This window comes from Nelusetta ayraudi, unplaced genomic scaffold, assembly GCF_046127955.1.
Source record: "Nelusetta ayraudi isolate G7.1 ecotype Tasmania unplaced genomic scaffold, CSIRO-AGI_Nayr_v1 ptg000006l, whole genome shotgun sequence".
NCBI classification, from domain to species: Eukaryota; Metazoa; Chordata; class Actinopteri; order Tetraodontiformes; family Monacanthidae; genus Nelusetta; species Nelusetta ayraudi.
This window is the reverse complement of record NW_027466056.1, coordinates 2,648,111-2,662,243: the sequence shown is the minus strand read 5'-3', so window position 1 is coordinate 2,662,243 and position 14,133 is coordinate 2,648,111. Positions and strand designations below refer to the sequence as shown.

The following is a 14,133-nucleotide window of genomic DNA, read 5'->3' as shown; positions in this document are numbered from 1 at the left end:
AGTTTTCCGCCACTGAAACAGACGTCATGGCCAAAACAAAAGAGGCAAGGGAACCGAAGTCGTTTGGAAAAAAGTGGCTTTCAAGACCAGGCGACACAACTCAAGTAAACGCAACAAAATATGGGACGGTAACAGTGTGAACATCGAGTCCGTCGCTGCATCCTGCTGCTCCGTCACAGGGGGGGGGGAGAAAAATAACACACAACTCGGTGGGCTCCTCACATTCCGGCAACAAAATAAAAATACACCACTCCCCCTTTCTTTATCTTCTTTCTTTCTTTGTTTCCTTAAATTAACCCGTCGTCAGTTCACAAGGTCCTGCTTCCTTCCTTCCTTCCTTCCCTCCCTCCCTCCTTCCTCCTGCTTCTCGCCGACTCCTCCACACTCCTGCTACCCTCGCGCTCAGACTGACAGTCTGGCGCAAGTACGCGCGCGTACCCCCCTCGAGGCACTGATTTGCCGCCGGGTGTGCGCGCGCGGTGGGTCAAAGTTAAAAGGTGAAAGACATGTATCGACGTTTCGATACTACTACTACTACTACTACTAATAATAATAATAATAATAATAATAATAATAATAATAATAATAATAATAATAATAATAATAAATCCATACAAAAATTGTCAATACCTGCTTCTTTCTGAACATTGACTACTATCACTACTACGACCACTACTACTAATAACAATAATTATAATAACAAAAAAACACCTGCCTAGTAGTGTACAAATTGGTTTGAAACACACAGTGGCCAGTTGTGAAACTCCTTAATTAGCTTGTAGCTCTGCTTTGTATTTGTGGGTGAGAGCAAAACAGCAAACAACATGTGGCTAATATCTTAGCTTCAACTATTTAAACCCATTTCCTTCAAAAATCTTTTTTTTTTTTTTTTTTTTTTTTTTTTTTTAATTAAATGGTACTGGTTAGTTCAACCCCGTAATGTGAGGACTCAACCAACAATCAGCTGGTGTGGAGGTAGGTGCCTTTTGTTCTAAACTGGGTTAGTTGTCCGCCACTTTTATCTGCTCACATTATCTGCAGAGTCAGACAGATGGTTTCATCTCGTCTGGCCCAATTTAGCGATGCCTTTTGAAAAACCATTAGGATTTACTGGTAGACCAGATTGACGACCGAACGGAGCAGATGCACCAGCCAAGTACCGCAGCGACGCCCCCTCCCAAAGTAGCCAAAACAAAGAAACGGTGCCATCCAGTGGATGCGAATTGCAGTTGCAAGTAACTGTTCCCATCCGTTCAACCCCTTCTGGTCTACCGAATGAGACGAAAACGTCGGAACTTAGCGTGATCAGATCACTTTTAATAGGATCAGCATGAAAAGATTCACAGAAACACTCATGAACTGAGAGGCAAAAAAAAACATAGGAGCCAAATCCATGTAATAAAGGCTAAGGAGTTACAAGTAGAAGACATGATTACGCGAGGTTAAATATGCTTATTCTGTTGGTGGCATACGGCATTAATATACACAATATTGGACAATATTCATTTTGGGGAAAAAACAAACAAACAAACAAACACAAATGTATATATTTATACACTAGTACAAAAAGATACTGCAATTAGGAGACCTGGCCTCCAGCGGTTTCAGAAATATATATTTATAATAAGTACAAAAGCTTTGTTTTTAATCAAGAAGCAAGCAGCCAACTGGCTTTAAAAACAAAAAGGTGTTAGGTGCAGTGAAACAAAAAGAAATGAAAAATATAGCACACCTCAGAGAAGGGGTGCTTGACTTTGTATTGAGCCCAATGAATCCTTATTTTTGTGTGTGGGGGCAGAATTAAGTTTTTTTTTTGGTGACGACCGTTAAGGCACATGTGGTGATTTATAACTATAATTATTATTATTATTATTATTTTTTTTTTTTTACGAAGTACTTGAAGGCAAACGCGGATTGTCCCAAACGTCACAAGGTCGGAAAGGAAAAAGTGTTAACAAGGCAGTTCTGCACGGACAGAAAAAATGTTTTTGTTTCGCCAAAAACATTTCCGCGTGTGTTCGGCTCAACAATCGTGTGCATAAAATCAAAGCTGCATTTGATGAACAAAACAAAACAATCGGGAATCCATCTGCCGACAGGAAGTGCGAGGAAATCTGACCACGCAACTGATTCGCATAAGAAACGGATGGTTAGTTTCATGGGTGTTGATGTTTGGCTTTAAACGAGACCCCTCCGCCCCCCACCCTGTTTGCGATATTTAATAAACACACAGTCTGTGAAACACGTCTACTTCCTGCTTTACCATGATTGTTTCAATGAGCCTTGTCCCTTTGGTATCCAACATCACAGGTGGCGTCATGATATTTGGTATTTTTAGTCAAACATGAATTGATTATTATTCTGAAGGTGTTTTTTTCTCTCTCTCCCTAAATGCAGACATACAGAAGTGCTGTTAAGAAGCAGCATTAGAAAAGTGGCTCAGTACTGGATAAAGCATGTTTCTCTTTAACCTAAGAAGCTAAATGGTGTCGTTTCCTATTCATATTTATTTTTTAAAAACAAGCTGAAAGTTTTCTGTTGTCCTTTTTGTAAAAAGAAAAAAAAAACCTCTTAATTTAAAGTACACAATAGCTGCCTTAAAGACAATCTTTTTTTTTTAGACTTCTGTGTTTGGCTGCCAGACGTTTGTCGAGCGAGACTGCCCATAAATGGAGCACACAGACAGAAAAGAGGACGAAGACGGAATCGTCTTGCAGGGAGACTGATTGACATCCCAGCATTTAGGAACCAGTTTTACTTTTACCTTAGCCAAGGTGCAAAAAAACCTCAATCTTCAGGAAGCAGCTGCGACTCAATCTTTTTTTAAACAAACAAACAAAAAAAAAACAACAAACCCCTAACTAAAATAGTGCCGGTTAAAACAGTAAAATGTTTAAAAGAATTAGTGGGTTTGATCAAAAAGGGCAAACAAAACAAAAAACACTTTGGCTGATGCAAATTTGGTATTTTTTTCCGAAACAGCTTGTTTTCTCAGAGAGGTTTTCTCTTGACGAACAACTTTGGGAAATGGGCAAGTGCAAAAACCTCTTTCTAAGGAGAGGCCAGGTTCCACTTTGGTTGACGGGTCAGAGATTTTTTTTTTCTTTTCTTGAAACGCGCAAAAGAGTCCATCGATGGCCCCTTTAAAATCCTCAATTAGTCAATCTGAGCTAGCGGCTGTGCGACAGGAAGAAAAAGCTCTGGCGCTGTGGAGCAGAGGCATCGAGGAAGCAGCGGGTGTGAAGGGATCAGCTGAGGGATGAGCCGAGGAGGGATCCCCCCCCCCACTGTTGTGCGTGATTAGTTGCATACCCTGTCTGGCGAGAGCCGACATCCCTCGGCGGGAAACAGTGAAAGGAGCTGAAATGAACTCGAGACACATTCTCCAAAGAGAAAAGTAAAAAAACATAAAAATAAAAATGAAAAAACAATCAGAAACAAAAAAAAAGGTAGACGACAGGTTAATCCTTCTGAGCGGCTCTCGGCATGAGCAGCAGGTTGGTGGATAGCGGCGGTGGCAGCAGAGGAAGTTCCCCCCCAAAGTTTCACCAAACGATTTCGTCCTCCATGAAACAGAAAAAAAACCCATCCTGGTTTCTTTTCTGTCTTCACTGCAGCTCCAACCAGGCATCACTTTCACTCCCTCATTTCTTTTATTTTTAATTATATGTTTTCTGCTAGAAATAAACACCTGAAGCTGCAGTAGGCGTTGTGTACCACAGGGGGGCAGTATTGAGCGCAGCTGTTGCTGCAGCTTCTGTCAGAGCATTATCATTATTACTATTATTTATTGATTTATTTGTTTGTTTTGACACTAGATGAGTTGGACTGGGTGCTGGAGGGCGAGGAGGGACTTTGTGACTTGGTAGCATCATCCGGATTTTCCATGAAAAATCCTCAATCCAAAGTGGCTCCCCAATGGGGATTTCTCCTCTCCACAAAGAAAAACAACCTCCTAACAGTCCACATCCGACTTGCTTTGTTCTTCCTTGGAACACTTTCACTAAACGTTTGGAGAACAAAGGAGAGGAGGGGGGGTGGGGGGATGGGTCCGGTCAGCCCCTCACGTTCCCCTTGTCAGGTCTTTGAGCTTCCTTTAGACTGGCTATTCAGTCGATGCGGTTGATCCTCTGCTGCTGCCACCGCCACAGCCACCGCCGGCACCCGGCTCCTACTGTTTCTCCGAGTAGTAGACGCTCCCGGTGGGCAGCGAGGGGAAGCCGAAGTCTCCGTTCCCGTCGACCGGACAGCCGTTCATCTGGGCGACAAAAACAAGTTTCAGGATCAATATCGCAAATTAGCCACATTCAATGTTTTTTATGTGTCATTCTGAGCGGCATGGATGGATACTGTAGATAAGATAGATAGATAGATAGATAGATAGATAGATAGATAGATAGATGGATAGATAGATTCAGTTTCTCAGCTGCACAATCATTCATCAGCAAATCAGTTCATAAAATAGTGCGTAAAGCATAAGAGAGTAATTAAAATAAAATAAATCAGTGTAATAAATACCAAAAGGAAAAAGAAAAAAAATCTGTTTGGAAATATATATCTATACATACACGCACACACACACACACAGATATTTTTATATATTAAAATGTTGTGAAGTGACATGTTGGTACCACTAGGGGGCAGCATGCAGGAAGCACAGAATCGTGCAGAGATGAGCAACTTTGGAAGAATATTTTAGGAAAAAAGGCTGCAAAAAAAAAAAACATATCGAGGGTTCCGGTTCAAGTCTCTCACTGACAGCCGGTCGTGCTCACCTGTGCATTCAGCTGGCTGAAGTCCAGGTACTGCTGCTGCTGGTTCTGCTGCTGTGCCACCAGCAGCTGGTCCGGATCGAGGCCAGTGGACACTTTGCAGGAAAGCCGCGGCACCTCCTCTGGATTGGGCGGCGCTGCCATCCCCGGTAGGCTCTGGTAGAAGCAGGGGGGCTTGGAGGGAATCTGCACCGGCTTCTGTCTCGGCAGGGCGGAGTTGGCAAACATGCACGCAGCGGTGGCCATGGGTGTGGGCGGCGGCCCCTGCTGCAGGGGGAACGCCACTGTGGGCGCCTGTGGAGCCCTGAAGCCATTGTGGTTGTGGACGTTGTTGTGGACGGTGGAGGTCAGCGACCTCTGGAAGCAGCCGCTGGACACGTGCTGTTGCTGCTGCTGCTGCTGCTCTTCCCAGGTCGGCCTCTGGAGGTCGTTGTTCTGTGCCTGGGGGACGAAGCGGCCGTGCATCAGGCCGTACAAGTCCGCTCCGGCAGCTGGGCCGGAGTTCCACTGGCCCCCCTGGTAGCCAAAGGCGGGGTTGGCGCTCTGACCCGGCAGGGGGAGGTGGCTCTGTAGGGGCGGAGCCACGGGACCTAGCTGCAGCTGATTGGCTGGAAGCTGATTGGGGAATGCTCCGAGGCTGCTGCTGCTGCTGCTGGTGTTACTCTGCAGGGTTCTCCTCTGGTTCTGAGCGCAGGAGTCCGAGGCGGGGGTGCCGAAGGGAAGTATGTCCGAAGCAATCTGCAGCAGCGTGGGGCCGCCAAGGTCGCCAGAGGTCAAAGGTAGCTCCATGTGCGTCAGCTTCACTGTCCCCTTCGTTGGCGCTACCGGTGCCGAGTCCTGGAGGTCCAGCGGGGGGAAGCAGGGCGGGCCGTCGTCCAGCTTGAGCCCGCCCTCCTGCCGCAGCTGCTCCTCCACGAAGGCGAAGATGTCGCTGCTGAATAGGTCGCCGAGATCGTCGCTGCTCCCGCTTCCGCTGGCGCCCAGCTCGCCGCCGCCACCGCAGCTCATGGACAGCAGCTTGCTCTCCCAGCTCTTCAGCTCGTCCGGCGCCACGTCCAGGGCGTCGGCCAACTCGTCCTCGCCCAGGATTTGCTGCAGCGTCTCCATCATGTCCTGCACCGTGTCGTCGGGGCTCGACAGGCCGCTGCCGCCGCCACCGCCAACCTTAGGGGCGGAGTCCAGCCACACGTTACTGGGCACGCTGAGGGTGGCGTGCGAGTCACTGAAGGCCACGTCGTTGAGGACGCCCAGGCTGCTGCTGCTGCTGCTGCTGCTGCTGCCGCCATTGTTGGGGCAATAGAGGGACTGGTCCTGATTGAGCAGGCAGCCCAGCAGCGACTTGGTGCTGACCGAGTAGTTCTCCAACTTCTGCTGCTTAGGGGCGGAGCACTGGTTGGGTCCGCCCACTGTGGGCGTCACGTCATAGAGCATGCCCTCGCCCGTGGCGAAGCCGAACGGCACCTCCAGCTGGCGCACGCGCAGCTGTTCCTCGCCCTCTTCGTTCCTGCGGGTGCAGGGGGGAAAAAAATAAGGGTTTTCAGGTTGATTCAAGATACTTTCTGGTTCCTGCTTCTCTGATGTGACCATTTAAATGAGGTTCTTTAGTGGAAAAGGGCATTTAAAAAATATTTGCTTTGTTACTTCATTACCTACTTGAACTACTCGTGCTGAACTGAACTACTACAGTTAGCTGCCATCTTGCACCACTAAGATGGCAGCTAACTGTAAGCCCGGTGTGGACAATCCAGCTGCCTGTCAGCCTGTTTCATATTCATATTTAGGGTGAACACCTGCGTCCTCAAAGAAACCAACCAAGAAGAAGGTGGACGAGGTATCCAAGTTTGTGTGTGAAGGCCACCGTAGCTCACTGGCAAGCTCGGGAGAGGGAGGATGAGCGAAAGAGTGCTGCAATCAAAGATGTAACCACTTGATTGTCGCCATTTCTTTTTCAAAATCTTCAAATGTTACACACCTCACAAGTGTTTTTTTGGTTTTTCTAATCTTTTATAGTGGTGTGACGAACGCCGGAACAATCCAGGACGTGTCTTTGTAATATTTACTTAAGCTCGGCCACTTACGTCAGAGCCTTCTGCCGGGCGATGATGAAGTCCGGCTGGCCCGCCTTGAACACCATCCTGGAGGAGGCCTGCACCCAGACCCAGGTGCCACTCTTGGAGAGCAACCGGAAGACCCTGAAGCCGCTTTCGCCAGTTTTCATCACTGTGGGCAAAGACAAGATATATTATTATTATTATTGTTGTTTTTATTATCAGTATCTTTAATAGTATTATTTACTAATGTTATTATTATTATTACCATTACTGCTGTTATTATTATTATTATTATTATTATTATTATTATTATTGTATATTACTATGGAAGTGTTTCATATTTTGCATTCCATTGTTTGCAACTAATTCTATAATCTATTATATTGTATTGCCTTAACACGTCAAACCACCTTATATCTGTACTCTTTCACTTTTTAATCTTTTTATTGTAACTTTTTATTACTTTTATAAAACTTACGTTACTTTTCTAATTCTTTTTTACACTTTCGTTTTTCCATGTGAGGCACAATCACATCGGCTTCTGCCACAACAATGTCTTACTGCCACGTAACGTAACGTGTGACAAATAAAAATCTTTAAATCTTAAAGAAGTGTCGCAGCATCTCGACAGACAGCGAGGGGGTCAGACTTACTCCGAATGTGCGTGTCGGCGCAGTACATCATGTCTGCGGCGTGGATGAAGTTGTAGCCGGAGCCCTTCATGCGCAGCTCCACCTCGGAGAAGCCCAGGACCAACTTCCCTCTGATGCCAAAGGAAGAAAACATGCCAAGTCATGAGAAGCAAGATCCAGGAGTTGAGAGTTGAGAGCTGACAGCTGGGAGCTGAGATGCGGGCAGGGGGGGGAACATACCTGGAGTCGATGCCCATGGGGCTGAAGTCCAGCCGGTGTTTGGTCTGGAAGATGAGCGTCTTAGTGCGGATCTCCAGGATGGCCGGCGGCTGCATGGGCGTGGCCACGCAGAAGAACGCCAGCTGCGGTGGCACCAGCGTCCCGTCCTCTGACACGCGATGCTGCCCGTGCACCAGCTTCAGCCGCCCACGGAAGTTCAGCGCCTGCGGGGAGGAGAAGAAGCAAGAAACACCTTGATGACACCTCACACACAATTCATTATTTTGTTTTTTATGGTTATATTTATTTATTTGTGTATTTATGTTTTTTCTGCCTCTTTCTCTTCATTATTCGTTTTGTTCATTATGAGATGCTGCTTTAATGTCTGCTTTGGTGATGACACAGTAGTGTATCTTGTTGTTTGGTATAATAAAACCGCTCGACAGGTAGTTCCAGAACTGACCTGAGTGATTCACACTCTTTGGTCACAAGTGTGAATAAATCTGTCAGCCATCATAAGCTGCATTTCCATTACAGTTTTTTTTATAAATAAAAGCGATATTTCTAAAATTTCGACAAAGTACAATTGCAATTTGCATGTGTTTCCATTGAATGGTGTGAAGCACATACGCCATAATTCTCGTAAAATCTCGTCCCACAACATTTACGAGAATTACATTTGCTTTTGTTTGTTCACGTTTGTTTGCTGTCAAGAATGGTTGTTCAATTTTTCTCTTTGATGACTTGTAAAAAATATTCCGTCTCTTCCTACGTCATGTAACGTGCTATTGTCACTTGAAATGAACTGGTCAAGCGACCCGTTCGTTTCACGTCTGGTGACGCGGAAATGCGAAAAAAGTGTTTTATATCAATACGTCTAAAAAAACACCTCACCAGAGCGCAAAAACCTTTTTGCGAAATTTGAGAGGTTTTTTCAAAGTTTAGGTGTTTCCGTGACCAGTTTTTCATTGCCATGTTTAGGTTTGTGAAATTCTAGGGGAAATGGAAACGTAACCATCGAGCCATTCAGAACCATTTCTGCTTGTCATTATGGCCAGACAGGACAAAATGGAAAGATAAAGAAAAGAGAGAGAGGCTGGCCGGCGTCTCCAGGTGGGCGGGGCTCCAGGAATCTCGTACCAGGAAGCCGGAGGAGTTGTCCAGCAGGCAGCGGAAGCGGCAGCAGAAGTTTCTCTCCAGGAAGGACGAGTTCTCCGGTGGGACGGCCTGGGGGTCGTAGGTCATCACGTTGGTGCTGATCTCCGTCGAGCTCGGATCATCTGTGGGATGATGGAGAAGACGGATTTTTCAGCATTGCTTGCAGATGCTGCTGCTTCTGCTGCCACAACGCACTCCTCACCTGAGGCGCCCCCGGGGATGTCCTGCGAGCCCTGAGTTGGATTAAGAGCAAAGTGGAGCTGCCGCCTGAAGAGGGCCCGGTCATCCGTGTGGATCAGCTCGAAGACACTCTGGTGTACGACATCCGACTGGGAGAGGAGGAGAAGGAGGAGGAGGAGGAGGAGGAGAGAAAATCATCTTTCAGAGTTTCAAGACCTTCAACTTCAACTTTGGGGGGGCCAGAGCAGCGGCTGTAGCAGTCTGGAGGCAAGACCTGCTTCCTGCCCTGATTAGCCATCCACCCTGATGGCGTTCTACCTGGTGGAAGCCCAGGAAGTCCTGGATGGTCGGGGATGTGTAGAAGACGTAGCCCTCGGCCGTCACCACCATTACGAACCCGTTCAGAGCCTAAAAAAGAAAAAGCGGGGATGGGGGCGGGGGATAAGATGATTATGATGAAGATGATGAAGATGATGAAGATGATGAAGATGGCGACGATGAAGAGTCAGTGAACTCCCCAAAAACATGAACGAGAACTTCGGGATTGGCGGGCGATGACCAACCTTTAGCAGCAGGTCTCCCTCCGAGAAGCTGACCCCGTCGATGGAGGTCACCCGCGAGGTAAGGGCCAAGGAGCCAGAGGGGGGCAGAGGATTCTGGGACATGGAGTTCTGCTGGCTGGTCCAGCTGGAGCCATTCTGGCCTTTCTTTAAGGTGGCTGTGGGAAAATTATACAATGAAGAGGAAGAAGAAAGCACTTTTGATTGATATGATTTGTTTTTCACCTCTCGGTTCGTTCTGTGGGAAAAACACAGAAGAAGAAGACGAAGAAGAAGCAGCCAGAGACAGGAAGTGAAAGCAACTTTCACTTTCCTCCTCCACCCAGTGTGGAAATCTCTCCACTGCGTCACATGAGTCCCAAAAAAACCCAACAACAAAAAAAACAAAAAACAGACAGCATTGACCAGGTCACGACTGGGCAACTCGAGAGAAACATCTGACGGAAGCGGAGATCAGAAGCGATAGAAACAAAAGAGGAAGGTCATGGCCCATCGGGGTGGAGACGCTTTGACGTTTCCTGTCGTCTTGCAACACAGACGGCCCAGACTCTTCTTCTTCTCCCTCTTCTTCCTCCTCTCAACAGACTGGAGATGCTCTTCTGTGACAGTTCTAAGTTGCTTTTAACTTCTAATTTAACATTTTTAAACTAAGACACATTTTCAAATGGAATTGTGTCCTGATGAAAAAACACAGAAGAGAACCAGGAAGCAGGTGCTGCGGGTGGCTTGCGCACACTAACTGTGTGAGCAAACACGCGTGGTAGTGATGGAGACCGACGTCGTTCATTCAGATTTGAACGCTGCTTTTGCTGATTTGCAGCTCCACGTGTTTGTTCAGAACCTCAACCTCCTCTGAACTTTGCTCATCTGATTTGATCTGTGATCGCCAAACACACTCGAGACTCCAATTTTCTCCCATTTTCGCCCTCTGTTGTCACCCACGGAAGCAAGCTCGATTTGTTCCACATTAGGGGAATTTTCTTTTGCAGTTTTTGATTTTTTTTTACGCTGATATAAAAATTATGCTCACGCGCCGATCACACCAGACATGTTTGGCCTCTGTGCAGAGGTTAGCTTGAGCTGTGAAAACAGAACAATAAGCACTTCATGTGTGTGGCAGCACAAAAAAAGAAAGAAAGAAAAAGAATACATTCAAAGACAGATCGACTGGATGGAAGAAGCTGATTTTTTTTGGGTCAGAGTCTTAAATCGTCTTCTGGAAGAGCAAAAAGAAAATGACTCAAAGCGCTTTCTGGATTTACCGCGCCGCTGAGTTTCAGGCTATGTCATTAGCCGTGCCGAGCGCCAAGCGTGTTCCCAAAGCAGCATTTCATCTTGTTTGAACAGCCACCCAGCAGGATCAGGATCAGGATCAGGATCAGAAAAAGGATCAGGATCAGGATCAGGATCAGGATCAGGATCAGGATCAGGGTCGGGATCAGGATCGGGATCAGAATCAGGATCAGGATCAGATTCAGGATCAGGACCAGGATCAGGACCAGGATCAGGTTTGGGCTCAGGGTCGGGATCAGGATCAGGATCAGGATCAGGATCAGGATCAGAATCACTTTCAACAAACAACACACTTTCTGCACATTAATTTGTGGTCTCTGTTCATTCTGGGTTCGCTCAGATTTCTCTCCAAAACATTTTTTCAGGGTTTTTTTCTTCTCGACGGCTACCTGCTGTTCTGCCAAACGCGGCGGTGATTTCCCATCATGCAGCTCCAATCACGCACTCCTCTGCTTTCTCTCTCTCTCTCTCTCTCACTCTTCCCCTCCTCGGTGTCGTGCCAAACGCCAGGCCACTCCTATTGCACGCTCTGCTCGTCTCCGCACGCTCTTCTCAACGTGATTTATGGCGAAAGGCACCGGCGGTGCCAAAACAATTTCACGAACTCTCACATTTCGCCAATTTCACAAAGTCAAAGTCAACTTGGAATTGTTGCGGCACGAAAGAGCGCCGCTGGATTTTTTTAAAGGCCTCACCTCGACAACATCACCTCGCGTCGCATTTCTTAAAAGGAGGGGAAAAAAAACAGAGACGCCCTTGATCTCCGAGTTTGGAACCCTGTCAGTAACCTGACCTCCCACGTCGATGGTCCCACAGCGTGACGGGGTAATGGGGCAATGCTCGTCTTATGCTTGTAAAAATAAATAAATAACAACCCCCAGTTTACAGCTCTAACCGGGCGGCTTTTACCGTAATAATAAGCTTCTAATAACTTCTGGGAGCATTAAATTTGGCTAAAAAGTTTCAGCGTGGAACAGCTGCCGAGGAAACACAACACAGGCTACATCTGTTGTGTGTATGTGTGTGTGTGTACAGTGTGTGTGTTGGGGGGAGGGTTGTGGATTTCTTGCAGATATTAAAAGAAAAGATGTGCGCTTCTCAAAACTAAAACACACACACACAGGCCCTTCATTTCTAAAAGAGTCTTTGATTTCACCACTGCCTTACTTTTTGGTCGTAAGTGTGCATGTGTAGGTGGGGGCTGTCCGGACATGTTCAGACTTAGCGCCTGCTACACACTCACACACACACACACACACACACACACTTACACTCATGGCTGCAGGCGATCTGATTTAGTGGCTTAAAGTCTCAGCGGGCAACAATGAGCTATTTTAGTGTCGGGAGAAACTGGGAGTGAGATGGGGGGAGGGAGATACGATAGGACGGGAGAGGGAGGGAAGAAAGTGGAGGAGCGCGTCGGCTGTTTATACCTGGACAAAAAACAGAAAATTGAGGGGTGAGGGGGGGAGCGGAGTTGGAGTTAAAGATGAAGGGGGAGTCGTGTCTGAAGCAATGGAAATATGATATGATGAGACCGAAAGAAAACAGCAAACAATTTTATTATAACCAAGGAGGGAAATGGAAGCTGAAAAGGGCCAAAGTAGGCACCCTGAGGAACTCCTGTCTAAAAACTAGCAATCTGATAAACAGGACACGCAACAACCATTTGCGATTGAGTAAAACCTAAATGCCAAAGATTTTACAATGGCTAGTGAGTAAAAGTGGAATGCTCTGAACATGCCCTGAAGAACACCTGTCTGGCGATTTCAATGAAAGTAAAGAAAATATGATAACCGAGGGAAACCTTTCGGATCAGGCAGCCCAAATCAAAATATTAACTGGATGCAGGCTTCATTTACTCATATCCAAAGAAAGCTGTGCTTGCTGTGAGTCTTGGCAGCTCACAGAGATGGAAAGCTGATAAATATTTTACTGAGTTTTTTATTCGGGTGAAATGAAGTCTAGCTCGACGAAAATTTGCGTATTCAATATTCTTTTTTAGGTCACTAGTACATAGAGCTCACATATATTCGCCGTGGATGTTTGTGAATTTCTGACGAATCCGCCCACGGTGGCGAAGCCCATTTGCTGCTGTTCGGTGAGGAAACACGTTAAATTGAAGACCAGTACGGACATAACACGGGTTTTGTATCGCGCTCTAGTTTGTCTATGCGTACACTCACTCACCCCACATGGTTTGCGACCTAAACCAAAAGCAGTTACTTGGAGGCGGGCATCTAACGCAACAAGTCAAATTTCTTTACATGTAGCGCATGGATGAACACACTATTTATCGTAGTGTATACGATATGTCTATCGCACATGTTGATATCACGATAACAATAAATTCATAATATATTGTGCAGCCTTAGACTGAGGCTCTTGTATCTCAAAAAAATTAACAAAAGTAAATTCTTTTAAAAATGAAAAACTCCCAAAGCAAAGTCCCACAAAGAGGACTTCATATCGCAATGTCCTCGCATTCGAAGAGGCCATGCGAGGTCGTGCTGCATGCGAGGAGGCCATGCGGCACGACGGATGGAATGCATTTGTTTGGACGGAACAAATCATACCCTCTCGTGTATCTTCACATGGTCTAACGTTCCACAGGCCCAGCAGAGTGACTGAGTGAGTGAGTGAGAAACAGATTGGCAGGAAAAATGTAAATAACTGTTCGCTGCAGATTTGCTGTGTTTACAAAGAGGATCTTTTTTCCACTCCTGAGTCCCACCCTTTGCACTCGGTGACCTCCACCCCACCACCCTCACCCTGTTTGTTGTCAATGCCGAGGAATTGTTGGGAGGCCCCGTCGTTCATCATATTTGCGAACACACTGCGGTGCTATTCCACCTCCGCCTCGTCATGGCCCCGTCCACCCCCTTCAGCCTCCCCCCCCACTCCAACACTGAGGTACTTTTGTGGTTTTGCTTCGACTTTGAAACCCAAGCGCTGAATGGAGTCATTGTTCCTCACAGCTTTGGACTTACGGAGCCGGAGGAGTGGAGGGCAGGGGAGGGGACGGATCGGCATCACTGACACACTCACTGACTCACTCTCTCTCTTTCTCTTTTCCACTCTGGATTTAGCTCTCTTTTACCTCTCTGATCTTCTTGGCGCAGGTTCGGGCACGAACACTTGAGGACTTTGTCGAGGAAGCGCGGGAAACAAACAATAAAAAAAAAGGACTAGCGTGTTTTTTTCTTGAAATCCAATCATCGCCGACTGTCTTCCTGCTCCTACAAAACTTTGGCAGCCGTCCATTAGA

At 46.7% G+C, this 14,133-nt stretch overlaps 1 protein-coding gene across 1 annotated transcript in view; it reads right to left on the bottom strand.

The window, feature by feature from the left end:
* Positions 1–1,296: 1,296 nt before the first annotated feature.
* The window catches only part of LOC142881047 (uncharacterized), a 39,527-nt gene continuing 26,690 nt past the window's right edge, over positions 1,297–14,133 (bottom strand). The window contains exons 3-11 of the mRNA XM_076015084.1: positions 9,576–9,730; positions 9,331–9,420; positions 9,035–9,161; positions 8,815–8,954; positions 7,696–7,898; positions 7,477–7,586; positions 6,851–6,992; positions 4,776–6,276; positions 1,297–4,258 (exon numbers count right to left, since the gene is read on the bottom strand). Coding sequence (XP_075871199.1) covers positions 4,172–4,258; positions 4,776–6,276; positions 6,851–6,992; positions 7,477–7,586; positions 7,696–7,898; positions 8,815–8,954; positions 9,035–9,161; positions 9,331–9,420; positions 9,576–9,730 — 2,555 coding nt within the window. The 3' untranslated portion in view covers positions 1,297–4,171. The remainder of the gene's footprint in view (positions 4,259–4,775; positions 6,277–6,850; positions 6,993–7,476; positions 7,587–7,695; positions 7,899–8,814; positions 8,955–9,034; positions 9,162–9,330; positions 9,421–9,575; positions 9,731–14,133) is intronic.